The following is a 24,319-nucleotide window of genomic DNA, read 5'->3' as shown; positions in this document are numbered from 1 at the left end:
TAACTCAGGCCCTCACCATCCTGCTTGGTCCAGAGCTATCCTCCCTGTCTGCAGTCCTGGTTCCCTCCAAATCTTCCACCAGGGCTACCAGAGTAATCACCCTGAAAACAAATTTGAGCATTTTCTCTCCATCCCTTAAAACCTTACCATGGTTCCCCATTATCTGCAGGATAATGTCCATACTCCTAGCATCACTCTCAATATCATACAAGGCACTCATAATCTGTGTTTGCATTTTTCTCTTGCTTCCTTCTACATCTTGTAGAAGATATTCTAGCCACAACAAACACGTTAGAGTCTGGAAAGGGATTGCCAGGCCTCAGCATGCTTGCACATGCCCATGCCTTTGTTTGGGATGCTTTCCCATGCCATCATCCCCTTTACCCAGCCAATTCCTACTTTTCTTCCAAGTCCCCCAGATTTCAGTCTTATACTACATCTGTTGGTTTGTTTATTGCCTCTCTTCCCTACTGTAGTGTGAACTCCATGAGAGTAGAGACTTTATTGTTTTGTGCAGTGTCTCAACAACTAGAAAAGTACCTGGTGCGTAGTAGATTCTCAATTATTTGCTAACTAAATTGTTCAATGAAGACTTATCTAAAAAAAAAAAAAAAAAGACAACCCTCACTCCCAATTCAGCTCAGGTGTTGCCTCCTCTGAGAAACCTTCCAGGGTCCCTCCAATATTAAATCCCACTTTCTGTGCTCCTACTTCCCTTACTTCCCTCACTTACTTCCCTCTGCCATAGCAGTCATTGCTCTGCATTGTAATTTTTACTTACGTGTCATCTCCAAGGACTGCTAGAGGTTAGGGATCGATTTCTCTTCTCTAAATCCACAGCAACTGGCATGGTGCCTTACACAGCAGATATTCAATAAATACACTCAATTCAAAATGAATGTGTTTATTTTAAGAAAGTTACAATAATAAAAAATTATATTAAAATAATAACTTTTAAAAATCTTTTTTAACGTAATTTTATTAATATTATTTTTTACATTCTAGGAGGGTGTTGCAGAGCATTTGGGAGGGAGGGGAGAAGGGAAAGAGGAGGGAAATGGGATGGAAGAAGGAAGAAGGAGGAGGGGTGGGATTGATGCTTGTGGCACCCCCCCTCATTCCCACAGGGGAGACCAAAGGGCTTCCCACAGTGGCTTGGTCATTGCCAGGCTGGGTGCAGATGTCAGGGGGGTGTAGCAAAAGCCTCCACCCCCCAGCATCTCAGCTAAGGAACCCAGGGACCTTCTTGCTGCAGCTTGGTGGTTGTCATTGGGCTGGCTGTGGGTGTCAGAGGTGTGTGGCCAAGGCCTGAGGCCCCCCAGTGCTCCAGCTCAGAAAAGCCCAGGGCACATCCTGCAGTGGCTCATTGGTCGTCTTTGTGCTGGCAGCGTGTGTTGGGGGGTGTGGCCAAGGCCCTCATCCCCCACTCTCGGGATAGTTGGGTGTATGGGGGGGCATTGCTGAGGCCCCAGCCCTCCCCATTTCTGGCTTGGTAGCCCAGGGCACTTCCACTGCTTCTATGTGTTATGGGTGTTCTTTGGTGAAACGAGACCTTTACTAGTTAATATGAAACTTTGTCTCTGGTTGTGGGTACTTTGCTTTTTTCTGTGAGTTCTGTGTTGGATTACTTGCTGTTTCCACCACTTAAACTCTGCACTAGAACTAATTTGTTGTCCTTTGCTTACTTCTAAAATGGGAGAACTTCCTGTGGGGACCAACACTTGAGCTCTGTGGTTGAGTTTAATTGCTGCTTTGCTGCTGATTCACTAGGGGAAAGCTTTTTTGTGCAGCTCAGGTTTTAATGGTTGACTTTATAGGTACTTCCAGCTTGTGAGAGATCCAGTACACCTGGGTTGTATAGAAACTCTGGTCTAGGCCCAATTGTTCTCATCAAACTGCACCCCCTGCAGTTCTATATTCCTGACCAGTCTCCTCTGAGGGGGCCTTTGCTAATAGGGGTGCAGATCAGCTGTCCTTGCTATGTCCCAGTGTTCTCCCAGTGGGCCCATCTCCCCCACCGCCCACGCTGCAAACACTTCTCATGGGACAGGCCATGTGCTGGTCCCTTGTGATGACTCACTGGCTTCCTTTTTTTTTTTTTTTAGAAGTGTTGTAATAATTTATTCTTCTGCATTTTTAGAACATATAAAAATCAACCAATGTAAGACACCATACCAACAGAATGAAGGAAACAAATCCGATGTTTATTTTAGTTGACTCGGAAAAAAACGTTTAACGAAATTCAACATCCCTCCATGATTTAAAAAAAAAAAAAAAGTCAAGAAATAAGGAATGGAAGGAAAGTTCCTCAACACAATAAAGACCATGTATAAAACCCCACAGCCAGCATCATACTCAGTGGTGTTTCCCCTTAAACAGAAACAAGACAAAAGATGCCCGCCCTCGCCACCTCCACCCAGCCCGGCACTGGAAGTCCTAGCCAGAGCAACCAGGCAAGAAAACCAAATAAAACACATACACCTCAGAAAGAAAGAAGTAAAATTATCTCTGTTTGCAGATGACATGATCTTATACATAGAAAATCTTTTTTGTTTTTGTTATTTATTTATTTATGTATGTATTTATTTTGAATATTCATGAGATACAAAGCTGATTGTCCCCCTTCCTGCCCATGATGTGGGGGCCAGATTCATACTGGGGACCTACCCATTACCAGAAATTACTTTTGTACCCTTTGTCCCCTTCCAATTATCCCTCAACCTCCCTCCCCATCCCCCTCTCCCCTCAACTCCAATTTGTAGCCCTAGGAATGTTCCCTCCCTCTGTTCGATCATGGGACTACTGTGGTCTTTCTTTCCTGCCTTCTTTTCTCTCTTAGCTCCCACATATGAGTGAGCACATGTGGTATTTATCCCTCTATGCCTTGCTTGTTTCACTCAACATAAGTTTCTCCAGGTTCTCCCATGTTGTTACAAATGGAAGTATTTCATTCTTTTTTATCGCAGAGTAGTATTCCATAGTATATGTATACCACAGTTTCCTTATCCAATCATCTATTAATGGACATTCATGTTGGTTCCATATCTTGGCTATTGTAAACAGAGCTGTAATAAACATGGGAGTGCAGGTATCTCTTCGACATGATGATTTCCATTCCTCTGGATATATACCCAGAAGAGGGATTGCTGGATCATAAGGAAGATCTATCTGTAGTTGTTTGAGAAACCTCCAAATTGTTTTCCAAAGTGGTTGTACTAATTTAAATTCCCACCAACAGTGCAGTAGTGTTCCCTTCTCCCCACACCCTCACCAGCATTTGATATTCACCATCTTTTTCTTCATAGCCAGTCTACCTGGAGTGAGGTGGTATCTCAATGTGGTTTTAATTTGCATTTTCCCCTGGGCTGGCCCGTGGCTCACTCGGGAGAGTGTGGTGCTATAATTTGCATTTTCCTGATGACTAGTGCTGTTGAGCATTTTTTCATGTATCTGTTGGCTATTTGTATGTCTTCCTTCAAAAAATGTCTATTCAGTTCCTTTTCCCATTTTTTAATTGGGTTATTTATTTTGTACTGTATAATTGCTTGAGTTCTATGTATATTCTGGATATTAGTCACTTGTCGGATGTATAGTTGGCAAAAAGTTTCTCCCACTCTGTAGGTTGTCTTTTCACTCTGTTGATTGTTTCTTTTGCTGTGCACAAACTTTTTAGTTCAATATAGTCCCATTTGTTTATTTTTTTCTTTTGCTACTTGTGCCTTTGAGCTCATGTTCATAAAGCCTGTGCCCTGACCTAACTGCTGAAGGGTTAACACCCATTTTTCCCTTAGTAATTTTACAGTTTTGGGTCTTATACCTAGGTCTTTAATCCATTTTGAGTTGATTTTAGTGTATGGTGAGAGATGCATATCTAGTTTCATTCTTCTGCATATGCATATCCAGTTTTCCCAGCACCACTTGTTGAAGAGGCAATCTTTTCCCCAATGTAGACTTTTGTTGCCTTTGTCTAATATTAGATGGCTATAAGCCTGAGGAGTGATTTCTGGGTTCTCTAGTCTACTCCACCGTTCTGAATGTCTATTTTTATACCAGTATCATGCTGTTTTGGTTACAACAGCTTTGTAGTATAATTTGAAGTCAGGCAGAGTTATCCCTCCCACTTTGTTTTTTTTTTTGCTCAGGATTGTTTTGGTTATTTGGGGTCTTTTGTTTTTCCATACAAAAGGTAAGATTGTTTTTTCCATTTCTATGAAGAATGTCATTGGTATTTTGATGGGGATTGTATTGAATCTGTAGATTGCTTTGGGTAGCATAGACATTTTTGCAATGTAATTCTTCCAATCCAAGAGCATGGAATATCTTTCCATCTTTCTGTGCATTTATTTTGTATCCTGCAACATTACCGTAGATATTAACCAGCTCTAGGAGTTTTTTGATAGAGTCCTTAGGTTTTTCTATATATAGTATCATGTCATCTGCAAATAGGGAAAGTTTGACTTCATCTTCTCCCAATTGGATTCCCTTTATTTCTTTCTCTTGCCTGATCACTCTAGCTAGTACCTCTAGTACTATGTCGAATAGAAGTGATGAGGGTGGACATCCTTGTCTTGTTCCTGTCCTTAAAGGTGAAGGCCTTCAATTTTTCCCCATTCAGAGTAATACTGATGGTGGGCTTGTCATAAATGGCTTTTATTGTGTTATGATGTTTTCCTTCTATACCTAATTTGTAGAGAGTCTTTATCATGAAGGAATGTCGAATTTTGTCAAATGCTTTTTCAGCATCTATTGAGATGATCATATGGTCTTTGTCCTTGAGATTGTTGGTGTGATGTATCACATTTATTGACTTTTGTATATTGAACCATCCTTGCATCCCTGGGATGAATCCCATTTGATCATAGTGTATAATTTTTTAAATATGTTGCTGTACTCTGATGGCTAATATTTTGTTAAGCATTTTAGCATCTAGGTTTATCAAGGATATTGGCCTGTAATTTTCTTTTTTTCTTATGTCTTTATCTGGTTTTGGTATCAGAGTTATGTTGGCCTCATAGAATGAGCTTAGGAGAGTAGCATCTGTTTCAATTGTATGGAACAGTTTCATGAGAATTGGTATTAACTCCTCTTTAAAAGTTTGATAGAATCCAGCTGTAAAATCATCCAGACCTGGACTTTTTTTTGTTGGAAGATTGCTAATTACTGTTTCAATCTCCTTGCTTGTTATTGGTCTGTTCAGGTTTTCTATTTCTTCTTGGTTCAGTCTTGGTAATTTGTATGTGTCTAGAAACTTATCCATATCTTCCAGATTTTCAAATTTGTTGTCATACAGTTGTTTTTAATATTCTCTAATGATTCTTTGTATTTCTGTGGTGTCAGTTGTAATGAATCCCTTTTCATTTCTGATTTTCATTATATGGGTCTTCTCTCTTCTTTTTTTTGTTAATCTAGCTAATGGTGTGTCTATTTTGCTTATCTTCTTGAAAAACCAACTTTAAGTTTTGTTAATCTTTTCTATTGTTTTTTGGCTCTCTATTTCATCCAGTTCTGCTCTGATCTTAATTATTTCTTTCCATCTACTGCCTTTAGGTTTGGATTATTGTCATTTTTCAAGTTCTTTGAGGTGTAGCATTAGGTCATTTATTTGGAGTCTTTCCACTTTTTTGATATAAGCATTTACTGCAATAAATTTCCTTCTTAGCACTGCTTTTGCAGTACCCCACAAGTTTTGGTATGAGTATCTTTATTTTCATTAGTTTCTAGAAATTTTTTGATTTCCTGTTTAATTTCTTCTTGGACCTATAGGTCATTCAGGAGCCTATTATTTATTTTTCCATGTTTTTGTATATCTTCCAGTGATTTGCTTATTGTTTATCTCCAGTTTTAGTCCATTGTCATCTGAAAAGTTTGTTGGAATGATTTCAATTTTTAAAAATTTGCTGAGACTAGATTCGTGGCCTAATATGTGGTCTATCCTGGAGAATGTACTGTGAGCTGATGAGAAGAAACTGTATTCTTTAGCTGTTGGGTGAAATGTTCTATATATATCTGCCAAGTCCAGTTGGTCAAGGGTGTAAATTAAATCCTGTGTCTCTTTGTTGACTTGTTGCCTGGAAGTCCTGCCCCATACAGAGAGAGGGGTGCTCAGATCACCCACTATTAATGTATTAGGACCTATTGCCTTCTTTAGGTCTAAGAGTGTTTGCTTGATATATCTGGGTGCTCCGGTATTGGGTGCATACATATTTCTGATTACTATATCTTATAGCTGCTTAGTTCACTTTATCATTATATAATGGCCTTCTTTGTCTTTTTTAATGTTGTTTGGTTTAAAGTCTATTTTGTCCCATATAAGAATAGCTACTCCTGCTTGTTTTTGGTTTCCATTTGCATGGTATATCTTTTTCCATCCCTTCACTTTTAGTCTATGAGTGTCTCTACATGTGAGGTGCGTCTCCTGAAGACAGCATATACTTGGGCCTAGCTTTTTAATCCAGCCAGTTAGTCTGTGTCTTTTGAATGGGGAGTTTAGTCCATTCACATTTAGAGTAGGTATTGAGAAGTGTTTAATTCCTGTCATTTAATTGCTATTTAGGTGGTTTAAATATCTTTTGATCATTATTTCCCCTTTTATTTCTCTTCTTCAATATGAGTTGGGGATTTAAGGCAGAATGGCTTAGCTTCTTTCTCTTTCTTGCTGGCATTTTTGTTTTAACTGTGGGTTTTGCTCTTTCTTGTGTCTTCATGATGATTGTCACCATTATTCAGATTCCAGATGGATGACTCCCTTGAGAATTTCTTGCAGGGCTGGTTGTGTGGTGATGAACTCCCATGACTTTTGTTTGTCTGGGAAATACACTGTTTCTCCCACATTTCTGAAGGAGAGCCTTGCTGGGTAAAGAATTCTTGGCTGGCAGTTTTTTTCTTTCAGTATTTTGAATATATCATTCCACTTTCTTCTGGCCTGTAGGGTTTCAGTTGAGAAGTCTGCTGTTAGTTTGATGAGGGTTCCCTTATAAGTGACCTGACACTTTTCTCTTGCTGCTTGTAGAATTCTCTCTTTGTCTTTGAGCTTTGCAAATTTAATTATAATATGTCTTGAGGAGGATCTTTTTGGGTTAAAACTGTTTGGGGACCTTTGAGCTTCCTGGATCTGAAGGTCTGTATCTCGCCCTGCACCTGGGAAGTCTTCTGTTACTATTTCCTTGAGTAGGTTTTCGATGCCTTTTCCCTTCTCCTGCCCTTTAGGAATACCCACAATTCAGATGTTAGAGCACTTGAGATTGTCTGCTATCTCTCTTAAGTTTTCCTCATTATTTTTGATTCTTTTTTCCTTTTTTTTTTTTTTTGTCTGCCTGAGTTATTTCAAAAAGACCATCTTCAAGCTCTGAAATTCTTTCTTCTGCTTGCTCTACCATGCTGCTTAAGCTCCCAGTCGGGTTTTTTATTTCATTGAGTGAGTCTTTCATTTCTAGAAGTTCTGCTACACTCTTTTTTATGGTATTAATCTCTTTGTAGATTTCCTCCTTCATATTCTGGATATTTTTTCTTATTTCATTGTGTTCTCTAATTGAGTCTTCCTTTATTTCTTTAAGTTTTCTTAAGATCATTACTCAAAATTCTTTTTCAGACATTTCAAGGATTCTCTGTTCCATGGAGTCTGACTTAGGGGCATACTGTATCCTTTTGGTGGTGTCATTTCTTCTTTACTGTTTGTACTTCTAGTGTTTTTCACTGATACTTGGTCATTTGGTAGGGGGTTTGCTTCTTCTGTTACACTGAGGTTGGCTGTGGAGTGGCCTTGGTTGCTACTGCAGGGGGTGAACTGTCTTACTTGACAGTAGGTGTGGTGGTGATTATGTTAACCCAACTTGGTTCCCGTTCAAGACTCTGTGTTCATAGAGTGAGCCCCTAATGCATGGAGTTCTGCTGGGACAAACTTGGTTGGTCAGATCCATAGGCTGGTGTTCCCCCCTTGGTCTGAGGTGGGATGAGGGGCCACGTGGAGCTGCATGGTTCTGCTGGCTGCTGGCCCCGGTGGGCTCACCTGTGCAGTGCCAGTTTGGGGAGGCAGGGTGGAGCCTGGAGCTCCCCCCGCCTGGGTCCAAGGCGGCAGGGTGGGGGGGCTGTGTGGAGTCACATGGTTCCACTGGCTGCTGGCGCTGGTGGTCTCATCTACGTGGTGCCTGTTTTGGGCCCTCACTGGCTTCTGAGTGGCTCCTTTCTTTCAGTTGTTGTGGCTCCTTGTTACTGTGTGTGTCCACAGGAACTATTTTAGTGGTCTTGCTGGCCTGGGGGCTACCAAGGCCCTCCTCTCCCCTGCCACCTCCAAGCAACTTCATCTGAAGGGCATAGCTGTGTCTTTTGCTGGCTCCTGCTCCAAGCACTCAGCAGCTCTAGCCTGGAAGCAGCCAGGGCTTGAAACGGTCAAAGTGTTTTTTTCTTTCTCTCATCATGGCTTCTTCCACCTTCATGCGCTCCATAGGCCTCTCCTCCTCTTCCCCTGAGCTCTAGCATCCCCAGCTTGGCTGTCATTGCTTTTTTCACAGTTGTAAGTAGGTTGATTTGTGGAAGAGAGTGACACTGGGGACCATCTATTCCGCCATCTTGACTGGAAGTCAATAATAACTTTTTAAAAGTCACAGGCCTTATAGATGCACAGACCTGAGTTTAAGTTCTAACCCACCACTTACTAGCTGACATCTTTGAAACTCAATTTTCTTTTTTTTTTTTTTTTGACCGATAAGGGGATTGCAACCCTCGGCTTGGCGTCGTCTGCACCACGCTCATCCAGTGAGCGCACTGGCCATCCCTGTATAGGATCTGAACCTGCAGCCTTGGCGCTAACAGTACCACACTCACCCGAGTGAGCCACTGGGCTGGCCCGAAACTCAGTTTTCTAACCTGTAACACAGGGATAATAAAATCTACCTTGCTTGTGAGTAATAAGTGAAACTAGAACAGTGTCTGAAAGATAGTAAGTGGTCATTAATTTCATCTACTAAGTTTCAAGTTCAAGACAACAGTTCAAAAGTAGCACAAAGGCAGGAAAGAAAATCATAAAATGTTAGAGCCATGAGGACCCTAAAGACTGAAATTTAAGCCTGTTGTCATCACCATTCCTAGGGATGGGATCATTTCTATTTTGTTTGAAATGAAACACAGGTGTCCCAAAATGAGGATTAAATGCAAGAAGATGGCCAGTAATGAGGTGTTATAATGGAGATTCACTGTAGTAAAGGCCATTCCTTGATGAAACTATGAAGTAAGCCCAGTTCCTCCTTATTATCCAAGTGGAGAAATTGGAGCCCAAGAGGGGGTCAATAACCTGTCCAAGGTCACATAGCAGTTGGTGAAAGCCGACTCTCAAAGGCAGGTCTCTACTCACAGGACGTTGCTCATTCCATTAATCCATATAAGTGCTTCCGATTCAGGCCTAATTAGGAGTGAAGGCACAGGAACAGGGGAGTGGGCTTCTTTTAAAGACCAGGGACCCCCTATCCCGTCCCTTTAGCAAACTCTTCAGTGGGCCCTTTAAGTTCTGAGCCCAGCCAAATGATGCTTCTCAGCCAAAGACTGACCCAATTCTCAGCTGCAGAATGGCCCTGATGCCAGCCGAGTTTCGCAGTCACCTCCTAGGGATCATAGTTGCTGAGTTGTTGACCCGTGCAGCATTCTGGGGTCACCAGAGTTTTCGAGATTTCCTGGTTGATGCAGATGCACTTGGGATAGACTCTACATATTGCCCATTCCAAGTCTTGCTTGATTTCACTCCCCAGCACTGCTAGATTCTCATTAATCCCAGAAGATCTGGGATACAAGAAGGGAAAGGGTCAGAAAATGAAAAGAAGGATTATTACCTCAAAACTGGTGATACTTCAGTTGTCTCCATCCACAGACCTAGAGCAGAGATTCTTAATATTTTGGAGGATGTAGACTCCTTTTTAAATGGTATAAAATTATGAATATTCTTCCCAGAACATTGACGTGTACATATACAATTTTGCCTGTAATATCAGAGGGTTCACGGACCCCCTAATGGCCCCAGGCAGGAACTCCTGATCTAGAGGCTTACAGAACATCATAGCTGAAAGGTTTCAAAGAATCAGTCAATCTCTCCTCCAACTTTACAGATTGCAAAACTGATACCTAGAAGAGGCTTGCCCCATACAAGGCCATGCAGCCCTGCAGAAGCAGAGCTGAAGCCCGAAGCCAGGACCAGTCAGAGCTCCTTGCACTCATTACACCAAGTTTTTTTCTTTCCCTTCCTGCCACTCCAAGATCCTGCTGCACAAATACTTACTTTGGTCTTTGGTCTTACTTTTACTGTTCATCAGTTTAAGCTTCTAAAAATATACATGAGACAAGCAGGGGCTGAGCATCTCTCAAAGCAGCAGAGTCTCCTCTCAGGCTGAGCAGCATCAAAGTTCCTGCAATTGCTGAGCCGGAGCCCAGCTGGGCAGCCACAGCCGATCTCAAGAGCCAATTTCCAGAGGCATGCCGACCATCAGTGTGGAAGGGGAGGCACTGCTGGGAAATTGCTTGTGCCTGGAGTGGAAGAAGAGGGCGAGCGAGGGAGCCAGGGGGCAAGCAATAGTGTGGGATTCATTTCCCTCTTGAGTGAGAAGTAGGTCTGAGATAGACAGACAGGCTATAAATACCAGCAGTTCAGGGTATGTAGAGAAGGGAGAGGCATCTCAGAGACTGAGGTGTGCTGGCAATGGAGGGAGGCCACTCTTCCCTGCCAAAGTGATAAGGAGCAGGATTAGATAACCATCCTGTGAGGTTAACACAGCCCTTCTGCGTCTTCAAGAATCCATTCAGGGATTACTTTTTCCAGGGGAAGCTAAGGCCCCTCCCATCAGTCTCCTGTCCACCTCTCCCCTTTCACCTGATGGACTTCCACCAGATACTGGGCAACCTCTGGACTGGTGGTTCTCACCCACTGGATGAGTTTGCCCCCCAGGGAATGTTTGGCAATGTTTGAAGACAGTTTTGGTTGTCACAGGGGGCAGATGCTGCTGACATCTAGTGGAAGAGGCCAGGGATGGATGCCACTAAACATCCTACAATGCACAGGACAGCACCAATAACACAAAATCATTCAGCCCAAAATATCACTAGTGCCTGCACTATAAGCAGCTTGAGGGCAGGACCATCCTTGCTTGGTATACTCTATACAGCCAGTATATGTGCCATACATACCTATTACATGGCCTAGCACACAGGTGGTGTTTGCTAAGTGTCTGTTGAATGAATCAACGAGTAAGAAATAAGGAGTGAGTGACAACAACCTGCATGATGTTGTCTGATACATCTTGCATGGTTGATGATTCATCTTACATGTTGCACGATGATGTCTGAAGTCCAAAAATTCCTCAAGGTCATCCCATCCAGAATCAGGCACATTACACCTGAGGACAGATCTCCATCTGTTCTAGCCCAGCCATCCTCTAGCCTGACCTCTTTTACAAACACCCCATTAGAGTGGTAGGTACCTTCATACCCAGTAAGACTGCTCTCATCTGGTTGGCCAGAAAGGATATTCCCTGCTCCAGGGGAAGAGCAGAGAGAATGGAAATAAAAGCTAGAGATCACCTAGTTCAACCTCCAGCCAATGTTACAGGAGAGGAAACTGAGACACACAGCATGGAAGGGATCTACAAGGTCTTATCCTGAATGCACAGAAAACACAGAATTTTAAAAATAATTTCTTCATCTCTCATTCCCTCTGTCTGTCTGTCTCTCTGTCCTTTTCTTTCTCCCTCTCTCATCTTTGTTTTTTCTCTCTGCCTCTGTTAATAATCCTAACATGCTGAATGGCTCTGTAAGCAAATGTGCACACAACATACCCTGGTCCTTGAAGAGCTCACACTTTGTTGGAGATGTCAGTTTCATAAATAATAATGATAATAGAAGAGCTACAACACGTCAGAATTGTGCTGGGTGCTTTGGATATAGAATTTCTAATTAACACATAATCTTGTGAGGTGGGTAGGATTATCTGTCTCAGAGATGAGGAGACTGAGGCTCAGACAAAATAGATATCTTGCCTAAGGCCACACAGCTAAACTTGTAGGAGCCAAGATTAAAACCCATGCTTTTCAGACTCTACACCCTGCATTCTAAATAGATGCACAATGGGATACAGTGTCAGAGAACAGGCTTCGACTAGCTTATGGAAGGCCATGAAAGCCAGGTTTAAGAGTTTGGATCTTACCCTTAGAGGTGACAGGGAATCAGCATAGGTTTGCAGGTCAGGAAGTGACAAGGTTAGCAATTGTGAGAACATCCCTCTCGGCAATGATAGGGAGAAACTGAAGGTCAGAAGGTCAATTGGGAGGCTGAAGCTTTAGTCTTAGATAAGAAGTAACAGTCTGAACTGAAGGAATTGTATTGGGAAAAGAGGAGGGGCAGGTTTATGCTCTGTTTAAGAGGTGAATAGGCAAGACTTGGTCCAGTACAGGTATTCCCTGCTCTTGAGAGGCAACAAACAATGCAAATAAAAAGCATTCTGGAATTATGCACATCTGCATCTGAATCCTGGTAAATCCACCTGCTGCTTTTGTGGGTCAAGTGGGGTGTGGTTGGTTGAGCACCCAGCAAGATGTATGACACAGAGCCATAACTCCACACCTGACACCCCAGCATCTCCATTCTTAGCTCTTAGCTAAGCAGATGAAATCTCAGTGAGCATGGAGCAGACTGAAGAATGACCCCACAAAGTATCCAGATCCTAATCCCTGGAACCTCTAAATATTACCTTATATGAAAACAAAGTCTTTGCAGATGTTATTGTTAAGGATCTTGAGATGGGAGATTACCCTGGATTACCAGAGCGTGCCCTAAATGCAATCACATGTATCCTTATAAGAGGGAGGCAGAGGGAGATTTGACACATGCCGAAGAGGGAGGAGGCAATGTGGCCACTGAGGCAGAGACTGGAGTGATGTGGTCACAAGCTGAGGAATGTCAGCAGCCATCTGAAGCTGGAAGAGGCAATAAATGACTTCTCCCCTGGGGCCTCTGGAGAGAGTGCAGCCCTGTTAACACTTTGGTTTTGGCCCAGTGAAACTGATTTCCAACTTCTGGCCTCCAGAATTCTGAGAGAATAAATTTCTGTTGTGTTAAGACACCAAGTTTGTGGTAGTTTGTTACACAGGCAATAGGAAACTAATGCAGAGCCTCACAGTCATCCCAAACTTTAATTCATTCTTTGATGATTTGGACACCCTCCCTCCCCCCACCCCCCCATTTATACACACACACTCATCTCCAGCCTCCTCCCTGAAGTGAGCCTCAGAAAATGCCTACTCTTCTGAATTGCATTTCACATTTCAAAGTGAAGGTCTCCCTTCTCTCTGTCCTTCCTTGCCTTTCTCACTGTTTCTGTCTCTATTTCAGTCTTACCACATTTCATTTACTATTGCTCCTCTTAGGCCTGTGTTTCTCTGTTTTTGTTTTTGTTTTTTTTTTTCTTTTGTCTCTTTTGGTTTCATCTCTCTCTCCCCCCCCCCATGTCTACATTTGTATTTTTCTCTCTCACTTTTTCAGTTTGATTCTCTCCCTTTGTCAACTCCCTATTTTTCTCTCTATATCTATTATTTTCACTCCATTTCCCTTTAGTTCTCAAGTCTGACTCTCTCTCAGCCCCTCCAATTATCTTTCTCTCCTTATCTTCCTGCTTCATCCTGACTGGTTTGTCTTTGTATATTCCTGCCTGTTTGAATCTTTCTCTTTTGGTCTGCCTCTGCTTGTGCCCTGGTCTCTTCCTCCTTTCTGCTCTCTCTCTCTCTCTCTCTCTCTCATTCACAGGCCTCCTTACTTTGGGGGTGCCTTTAGCCTTGCCTGCGATTGGAAAGGACTCTGAAATTATGTCTGCACCCTCCGCACTGCACTTGAGAGAATTCATCTGTTTAGTCATGCACCTGTCCAGCACCGTGGGAGGATTGGTGAGGGAGGCAGAGACAAAAGATATTTCATTGTCGTGTTGCTCTTCTGGCTTTACCTAGAGGCTCTAGACAGGTGCCTCTTAATATTCTAGCACTGCTGTCTAAGTCTTACGAAAGAGGAATCACTTTTCTTTGGCCTACTCCTCTGCAGAATTAATCTTTCCCTTTTAATGATAATCATCTGTTGCTGGCAGGGGTAGGAGTGTGAGCAGAGAAAGAATTCTAGGTGGGCATTTCCAAACAAGGAGCAGATCAGTATAAAGTTTTCTTATTTGGAGGCAGGATGATGGGAAGACCTTCATGAGGACAGGAATTGTGTCTTTTTTTTCCTCTTCATTGTATTCCAGCTCCCAGACCAGTGTCCGGTATGTAGAATGCACTTAATAAATATAGGAATTAATGAATTAGTGAATGAATGGGCTTCAATCCTCTTTGTGTCACTACTTGATGTGCTCCTCAGAAGAGTGAATTTTGACATCACATCTGCAAAATAGGGATAGTAATCAGAGCTGCCCTTAGCACAGAACTGTGAGAAAAGAGGAGATATGGTTTCTGATGAGTGAGGTGGACCTCAGTCAGCACCCTTCAGAACAGGACAGGGCAGGCCAGATGAGCTTGCTGGTGGTTCTGGAAGAGCTGCAGGGGGTGAGAAGTGTGGAGAAGGCTTCAGTGATGTGGGTCTGTGAGGATGCAGAAGGGCAACCATAGACCAGGTGGGAGGATACGTGTGAGACTCGTCCCCTCTGGGGCTGCTCTGGGAGGTGGAAAAGACCTGCAATCAGGAAACTGTCATGTGCCAAAAGGAGGTGCTCTTGACCCCCCACCAGGGAGAACTCATCCCTGAGGCTGATTATTATCCCCAGTTTGGGATTGGGCTGGTGTTTTAGTCCGTTTTCTGTTGCTTGTAACAGAATACCTGAAACTGGATAATTTATGTAGAAATGAAATTTATTCTTTACAGTTTTGAAGGCTGGAAAGTCCAAGGTCCAGGGGCCACATCTGATGAGAGCTTTCTTCTTGGTGGGAACTCTCTACAGAGACCCTTGGCAATGCAGGTATCACATGGTGAGGGCTGGGAAGAGTGCTTTCATGTGCTCTCTTCTAAAGCCACCAGTCTACACCCATGATAACCCATTAAACCATTAACCCATTATTCCATGAATGGATTAATTCATTCATGAGGGCATAGTCCTCATGATCCAGTTACCTCTTAAAGGACCCACTTTTCAACACTGCCATAGTCTCATTTCCCACCCTCTTAATACTGTTACAATGGGGGTCAAGTTTCCAATGCATGAACTTTTAGGGGACACATTTGACGCATAGCAGCTGGACTTAGCAGGAGACCAATCATGAAATGACTGTTCCGGGATTGTGTTTCAGATGAGGAGGATCAACTCATCCCTGGTGATGGCCAGCTTCTTTACCTCCTCCAACCCCATTCAAACTCACTTTCTCCATGAGGCCTTTTCTGACCACTCTGCTAAATGCTGCTACCTGCTGCCTGCCCCCAGCGCTCCACTTATTCTGCTCCTTATCTTTACTTCATAGCACTATCACTTTCTGTCACACTATATAATTTACGAATGTAGTAGTTTTACAGTTTGTCTCCCTCAGCTAGAATGTAAGCTCCATGAAGACAGGGATCCTTGATGGTTTTATTCACTGTTTATCCCAAGTCCCTAAAATAAGTTGGCACATTGTAGGCTCTCAAGAAATATTTGTTGAATGAAAGAATGAGGATGAGATTGAGATTTTTCATAAGTTTATTGTATCGAGGCATTTGCTTGAATACCCCATGTTTACTGAAAGGGACTTGAGAGACTATACACTTATCCACAGCGAAGTTGGGTCCACAGAAGGGAAATGGCCAAGGTCTCATGGCAAGGTAGTTATTAAGTCTATATTTGTCTCTTGATTCCTGCTTGTGCACACATTCGATGCACCAAATCTGAGGCCCTGGGACAGGAGAACCAGGGTCCTTCAGCCAATGCCACTATCCTAGAGCCCTTGGGACACCCTGAGAGCAGGGAGCAAGAGGGTGGAGAGCTGAGAGGAATGGAACACACCACACAGTCAACAAGAGTCTGTGGCATGAATAATGCCAAAGAACTGGCATTATTATTGCATTGTCTGATTTTTTTTCCATTTCCGATTTAGGACCCATATGCTTAACATCTCATAGGCATCAAGTCTAACATGCCCCCAGCTGAACTTCTAATCTTTCTCCTGAAGCTGTTTCTCCCCCAATCTTCCACATCCCAGTTCATGGCACCCCATCTACCCACCAGCTAAAGCCAAATATGAAGGAATCAGCCTTCACTCCTTCCTCTCCTTTGGGGACTACCTCTAACCTATCAGCAGGTCCTGTCAGTTCTTCCTCTCCAAATACATCTTCTCATCTCTACTGCCTCTGCACGTCCAGGCACCCCTCATTCTTCCCCTGGACCATCACTGTAGTCTTTTGGCTGCTCTGCTTCCACTCTTGCCTTCTGATTTTTAGCACAGGAGTGACCTTTTAAAAACATAAATCAGACCATGTTATTTCCCCACATCAAATTCTTCAGTAGATTTCCATTCACTTAGAAAGTCCAGACTCTCTAAGGTGGCCCAGAATGAGGCCATATGTGATCTAACCCTGGCCTGTGGCTCCACACCAGCCCTCTTCCAGTCCCCTCTCCCACCCAAAGGCCTCTCCCACATGCCCTTCCCTCTCCATAGGTGCTGCTGCACCCACTGTCCACTCTCAGTTTACATGTCCCCTCCTCAGAGAGGCCTGTCCATATCCCCATTATCCTCAGTTACAGACCCCGTGCATTTTCTTCATACACTACTACAATCACAATTATGTATTTTTTTTTTTTTTGACTACTTTATCTGTCTCTGCTTCTGGACTTAAAAACCATTGTCTTGGTTTTGTTTTGTTTTTAATAATAGTGTCCTGAGTCTTCCAAAAAGCCTGAACATAGTAGATGATCAATAAATATATATTGAGTGGATGAATGATAGATATGACCCACAGATATTCACTCGTTTTTACTGCCTACAGAATAGAAGTTTAAATTCCTTAATTTGGCATTCAAAGCCTTCAATCATCTGTCTCCAGCCTAATGTTGCAGCCTCAGCTTTCACTGTGTGCTTTGCCAGTTGGGTCTCCAGGCCCTTCTGTCTTATTTCAGGTCATGTGCCCGGCCACACTCTCTGCTTCTGCTGATTCTTGTCTCCCTCTTTCTTCCCCTTTAAGATTTGTCTTTGTCCTTCACATCTTTGACAAATCTTGTCGTACATCCACCTCCATGAAGCCTTTCACAATCCCTCTATTCAGAATTCAGTATCCTTCCGCATCCACAGAATTGTGTTTGAATTATGATCACAGTAAAGAGAAGAGAGAGCATATGCACATTGTTAGAAGACACTGAGGTTCATATGCTGCCTCTGTCACTTTCAAGCCATGGGACGCTGGGCTAGTTCTGTAAACTCTCTGATTTTCAGTTTTCTCATCTGTGAAATATGTGTAGACTCATGCTTTGACCTTGCAAGACTGTGATGAGGATTGGTGATAGTAACTACACTATGTGTTGCACAGAGTAAACTCTAAAAAAAAGTACTTGCTTTTGTGAAGGTGACAGTGCAACAGCCTGCTTGGTAATGTAGTTACCTGGGACACATTGGTTGCCTCCTCTAGACTGTAAAGTGTATTTGTCTAATCCTTCTTTACCTAACCTCAATCTTCGCTACATGGGAGGAGCCCAACAAATGGTTGAATGAATGAATGAGTGAAGGAAGGAACAGATAAGAATGGACAGTCAATGTACAAACCCACATTATCTTTTGAAGAGCCCCATGAAACAGGAGGCTGACATCTACCTTTTACTTCAAACAGCTCTAGGTAGAAGTCACTGAATCAGTCTGAATTTCCAGCAATCCCAGCCGAATCCTCCTGATTTACTGGTTTGAGGGTCCTGGTCCCATCTGCCCCATGCGGCTGGCCATTGTCTACCATCTGTGAGAAATAGATCAATGACCTACATAAAAATCTGAGGGTAGTAATATTTTCAACTGACAGACCATCCTGGGATTTTTATTGACAATGAGTAGTAGGGAGTTTTCATCCCAATTTTTTCTCTCTTAATTCTACAATGTATTGAAAAGGGTTCCAGCCAAGAGTTATTGCCTCTTCTTGCCTGGATCTTAAATCTTTGTTCAACAACAGCTTGTTTTAATTGAAAATGTTCAGTAAATCTCCACGCCCACCTCCAATTCCATTCCTTGACTCAAACAGGACCACTGCAGTAAATAATCTGGAGTGAGGCTTTCAGAGTTTGAGGAATATGCAATAGAATTGGAGTGAGGAAGGGAAAGTGGGTTGCCCAAAACAACTCCCACCTTTAAAACAATGTCTTTTAAATAGAGCTTGTCCAAAATTATCAGCCTTTACAGTAAGACATTTTACTAGAACAGCCTAACTCATTTCCCTTGTAGAGTTCGAGAGGATTGATTAATAAGGATACCTCCTATGGTTGCTTCAAGTCTGGCTCTCAGTATAGACCGGGGAGGAAGGGAGCAAGCTTCTCTCTTCCCCATTCATTCATTCATCCAGACTCCATGTTATTCATCAACTAGCTGCAATCTTATACTTTACCCAACAACCCTGTGAGGCAGGCATGACTATTCACATTTTATAGATGAGGAAACTGAGGCTCAGGGAGATGAAATAGCTTATGTGAGGTCACAGAGTGTTCTAGTTCTTTATTGTTGTTTTAGAAAATCTACCCAAAACTTAGTTGCTTAAAACAACAATAGCTATTCTCTCATGTTCTCTATGGGTCATAAATTTGGGAAGGTCTCAGCTGGGTGGTTCTAGTTTGGAATCTGATGCAGTGTAGTCAGACAATGGCTGGAGCTGGAACAGCAGAGTGCTGGAGGAGCTGTAGACTGGCTAAGAATCTCTCTTCCTTCTCTTCATTAGGCTCAGGGCCTCAGGGCAGTCAGACGGCTTGCATGGAGGCTCAGAACTCCAGCAAGCAAAGTGAAAGTTACATCACCTTTTGTGACCTTGCCTCAGGAGTCCCACAATGTCACTTCTTCCACTTCTGTCATTCTTTTGGTTACAAGCAAGTCACAAACCCATCCAAATTCAAAGGGAGGGGACATAGACCACACCTCTTGGTGGAAGGAGTGTCAAGGTCGTAGTATAGAATAACACATGAGATGGGACATATTGTTGCAGACATCTTTGGAAAATACAATCTGCCATACACAGCATGTGGCAAATGCAGGATGTGGGTTAGATATGTCTGTTTCCAAGAATTCTGCTGCATCTTTTTAGCTCAGTCTGCAAGGAACTCTTCTTTCCTCTGTGCTCTGGAGCTCTTACTGTTGGCACATACAACCATGATTTGGTTAAAGCAGCCATCCCACCTCTGCAAGCCCTGGGCAGTGAGACTGCCTCCAGGGTCTGTTAGTCAGTGAGGCCATGCTAATGCCAGCTTGTAAACTTCTTCAGAAAGCAGACAGAGAAGGTCAGTCACATCCAGAGGATGAAAGCAGGTGGCATCCCAGAGCACAGCAAGCCTGCGGCACATCTCATTGTCATAAACAACTTGTCTGGTATTTTTCCCTCTCCCACCAGGCGCTGGCCTGGTATGACTCAGGCTTTGACAGAAAAGGTGCCTTCAAGTTGGAAACAGCCCAGGATAGTGGAAAGCTCATGGTTCTGAGTCAGACTTGCCTAGGTTTGAGTCCTGACTTTACCGTTACCAGTTATGTGGCCTTGGACAAGTTCATTAACCTCCCAGAGCAAAAGGAAGCTAAAATTGCCTTCTTCACTGGGTGGTTTTGAAGATTAAAATGCATACATAGGCTAAGCACCTAGTGCAGTGCCAGGCACATAGTAGGTGCTCCATAAATGCTACTTTTCACGTCCTGGACCATGTCAAACCCCAGCTTGGGAACTTCTTGGAGAAGGTGGTGAGAGTTCACTTGGCCATTTCTCAAACACTCGTCCATCTTCATGGCCTGGATGGAGTGAAGGCTTGGAAGCCCCAGCCTGGCCCCAGACAGCACTGAAGGAAGGTCAGCAGCAACTGCCCCACACTCCTGCAGATGGGAGCAGCTGCATCTCCTCTTCCCTCTCCACTTTGTCCTCTCTACTGGGACCTACCTACCGAGACCCCTCCTGGCAAACATTCCCCTCACACAGGTCCTGGCATTCTGCGGGATTCCAAAAATGCTTGTTAGATGAATGGGTGGATGCATGGAAAATCATTTCTGCACAGTTGCTCATTTTGTGTCCTCTCCCTGAAATGCCCTCTTCAGTTGTCCTGCCTTTATAGGCTAGCTGAGAACAGTCTTGCTCCATTCTCAGGTCCCTGCTTTTATATATGTCACCCTACTTGCCACCCCCACCACATGATCATGAGTCTGGGGTGTGAGTCTTGGCCCTCAGTAGCCTGAGTGTTCCCTACCATGTACTAGGCAGGAGACAGACAGAAGTGAAATGAAATGGTGCAGGTCTGGGAGGTTCTTGCAGAGGCGTAGATGGGGAGGTAGTTAAACACATGGAGCCAGCATCCCCAGGTTCAAATTCCAGCTCCATCATTTACTAGGTGCCCAACCTTTGGGGAAATCATTTTCCCTCTCTGAATGGTAGGAAAAATAATATGTCTACCTCACTGGGTTGTTGTGAGGATCAAATGAGTCAACATACATGAGGCATTTAAAAGATTGCCCAGCACATATTAAACATTATGTAAGTATTAACTATTTATTCATTTATTGCCTGGTGAGTATGTGGGTATTTAGGTGGTGAATAAGGCAGATATGGCCTCTGCCTCATAGAGCTTGCAGGTTGGAAGGGCTACCGAAAAGAAAAGACAGTTAAAATACAGTATGATCAGTGGTCTGGTTGGTGAAAAACTAGAAGAAGAGGCTGTGGGGAATCCTAGGAGGGACCCCTATCCCACCAGGGGCCTCCAAGGAAGACCTATCCAGTAAAGTGACAAGTGGACCAAGGCCTGGAGGCTGAGAAGGAGCTGGTCCTGGAAGGTGTGTGAAGGGAGGGAGAGTGGTCTGGGAAGACGGCTTGGGATGGGAATGGCTAGAGGCAAAGGGAGTTGAGCATTGTTGGGATGTGAAGGGCAAAGGAGCAGAAGTGGGAGGTGGCAAGCACATAGCTGGGAAAACAATCAGGCACCCAGCTATGAGCAGCCTCATACATCATGCTCAGAAATTTGGACTTTAAAGGCAACTGGGACCCACTGAAGTGTTTTAGTCAGCAGAGTGACATCGTCAGATCTGCATTTTAAGGGGATGGAAAGAAGAGGATGATGTGAAGAGATAGGAAGTCTCATGGAGAAGGGATGGTGACAGCCTGGATGTTCAGAGCTGAGGGGTGAGGGAGAAGAAAGGGTTAAGAGTTGAGGTAAGTAACACATAATTCCCAAACTATGAGATAGGTGATAAGTGCTTTGAATAAAGTCAGTTCAGAAGCCACGGAAGTATGGAGCAAGGGCACCAATCACAATCCTGGGAAGCGAGGAGGGGAGTATCCTGGAGGGCTCTGCTAACAAGGTATCACCTAAATGGAGAACCAATGGGTATAAATCAGCCAAGGGAAGACGTGGGGGGAGGCACTTCAGGCAGAGGAAATAGAATTTGTGAAAGTCCAGTGATGTAAGATATAATGCACAGAGCAGGTACTCCGTGTTGCTGAATAGGTGATGTTGTACTATTTCTTACTAAGGTGTTAATAGTCACTATGGAATTGGCCCTTTCCCCTACCCTGGGGAGTTTGTACTTTAATAGACTGTGAATCCTTATCCTAAGAATTCATTATTGGTAGAATTTCAAGGTGGAATGGGGTCACTATTTAGGGTCAGAGGTTTTTACTATTGTACACAAGGTTGCCAAAGTAAATGGCTGATCCCTGAGGTTCAGGCAGGCCTTGGTCTATATACTACAAAGGGTCTCTTTCACTTGGGTCTTGCTTATCTGGCTCCATCCTGAGCCACCGGAGGCCAGAGCAGGAAATCGCAGTGATTTCCAAAGGGCTGCAGTGTATTCTAAAATCTATGAGCACTGGCTTTGAGGTCAGACTACTTACACTCTTATCCTTCCCAGTTCTGTGACCTTAGCGAATTACTTAGCTTCTGTGCACCTCAGTTTCCTTATCAATAAAATGAGGATAATAATAGTAATTACCATTTAAGATTTTTTAATGTTCAAAAAAGTGCATAGAAAAACTTAGAAGAGGGGGTGATGTTACTATTTTTATTTCCATTATTTTTATTGCTAGTCCTCTTTTGAATCTGTCTCAGCCTTTTTTCAAAGTTGCTCCTTAACACACACACCTGAAGACATGAAGCTGGGGCGGAACGTGGCAAGAACATTTCTGGATTATTATCGGCTGAACCCCCTGGTCGAGAAGGTGACGATTCCCATGCCGAGGCTGCGGTAAGTGGCAGAGCAGAGCAGTCTGGGTTTGAGTCCTGCTTAACTGGCTTTGTGGTCAGGGACAACTACCCTTAGCCTCTTGCTGGCCCTTGGTTTCCCATCTGTGCTACAGAAAACATAACCCCAGCCCTGCCACAGAGATTGCATGGAAGCAGAAGAATGTATTTCCTGAGCACAAAGTATCAAGGGGTCAGACAGGAAGGTGGTGGTCACATTTCTGGGCCTAACATGGAAATCCACAGGGCTGAGGGGTTGCTGGGGAGCTGAATACAGTCACTGTTCTAAGTTGTTCTGGGTGTTTCCATGTGCTACTTCACGTGCTAGCTCATCCTCTAGGGTTCCTATGTGAACTCATCTGATCCTTCAATTTCCTCATCTGTAAAGAGGGGACAATGGTACTATATGATTATTATGAGATGTGAATTAAAGCACCCAGAACATTGCCAGGCACACATATACCCTGTCAGTACGTGATCGTCCCCTTCCCTCAAGACATGAAGGATTTCAGCTGCAGAGGACACACCCCTGAGAAGTTCCACCTCAGGTCCTCTTCTGGGGCTATCTTGCAGGGCCATTGAGGACAGAGGATCAGGAGATGAGCATCTGTCTTGTATGAGGGCTGGGCCAGGGTCTGAAACACCTCACATCCCCGTGCCTGCTGCCAGTGAGCCCAGTGAGCATTTGAGCTGTGACATCCGATGGCACCTGGAATGTGCTGGCCCTATCCTACCTCTTGACCTCATCGCCGACTCTCTCAGTAGCCCAGCCTCCTTGAAGGATATGACGATGTTCAACTCCCTGCTCCTACAAAACCATTCTTTCCACTGACCTTGCCCATGATGTTGCCCATATACTTGGGTGCCTCAGGGCCTTTGCACCAATGCACCTTATGCCCTACCCTATTAATATAAACGATATAAATCATTGTTACTTATCATATGAAGTACTTTTTGTACATCATCTTGTTTATTCCTCAAAGACATTATCTTACAGATGAAGAAAAGGAGGCTCAGAAAGGTGAAGAGAATTACCTTAGGTCAGAGAATTTTGGGGAGAGCCAGAGTTTGATCCTAGGCTTTTATGATTCCAAAGCTGGACTGAAGTCCAGCAAAGCACTACCTCAAGGGGAAGTTCACCACTTTGGGTTCAAATTCTGTCTCAGGCTCATATGAGTTATGGGATCTTAGGCAAGTGTCTTGGCCTCTTAAAGCTTTTTCTCTATCTACCTATTAAGTGGGCGTAATAACAAAAATCTCTCAAGGTTTTGAAGATTAGATACAGGCTGAGTACAGTCCCCAGCAGCCCGTAGGTGCTCAATAAATGTTTTCATCTCTACTTTGTGGGTTGCAGTCCCAGATTTCTACTAGCTCATCATGGCCTAGGGCAAGTCCCTTGACTTAACTGGTTGGATTGGATGACATCCCAGGGCCCACATTCTACAGTGCTGTGAGTCAAACATCTCTAGGCCCCAGGCCGATGTAGAGTCTGCATGACAACATACCTGACTGATACCCTGTCTCAGACTGTTCACAAGTCATCTGCTGTCTTTGTGCCCCCTGTCCTAGAGTATTAGAAACTCCTGCAGGAAGACCACATCTGTTTCTTCTCTGTGCTTCTGAAACACCTACCCTGCACTGAGCATACATGCATGTATGCATTCATTTGCTTACTCGTTCACTTCGGAAAACAGCACTTCATGCCAGGCCCTTTGCAGGAGGGAGATGCTAGAATAAGTAGCTGAGTAAGGCATGACTCCTGCCTTTGAGGAGCTCATCTCTAGAGGAAAGTGCTCAGTTCATTCTTATAAGTCATTCTTAATTGGTTAAAGTTCTTAAAAATTTAAAGCTTTATAGAACTCAAAAGAATTCTTAGAATCTCATTTGCAAGTTAATTTGGGGATTGCCTCTTTCAGATCCTCTGTCAGCCAGAATAGAATTATCTTGATCCTTAGCCAC

General features: G+C 43.6%; 1 protein-coding gene across 1 annotated transcript in view; it reads left to right on the top strand.

The window, feature by feature from the left end:
* AGBL4 (AGBL carboxypeptidase 4) overlaps window positions 1-23,192 on the top strand; it is a 1,343,713-nt gene extending 1,320,521 nt beyond the window's left edge. The window contains exons 12-13 of the mRNA XM_063105750.1: window positions 22,268-22,364; window positions 22,934-23,192. Coding sequence (XP_062961820.1) covers window positions 22,268-22,364; window positions 22,934-23,192 — 356 coding nt within the window. The remainder of the gene's footprint in view (window positions 1-22,267; window positions 22,365-22,933) is intronic.
* The last annotated feature ends 1,127 nt before the right edge of the window (window positions 23,193-24,319 follow it).

The sequence above is a fragment of the Cynocephalus volans genome, chromosome 8, assembly GCF_027409185.1.
Source record: "Cynocephalus volans isolate mCynVol1 chromosome 8, mCynVol1.pri, whole genome shotgun sequence".
NCBI classification, from domain to species: domain Eukaryota; kingdom Metazoa; phylum Chordata; class Mammalia; order Dermoptera; family Cynocephalidae; genus Cynocephalus; species Cynocephalus volans.
The sequence above is the reverse complement of the archived record's forward strand: the minus strand, read 5'-3'. Positions and strand labels throughout refer to the sequence as shown.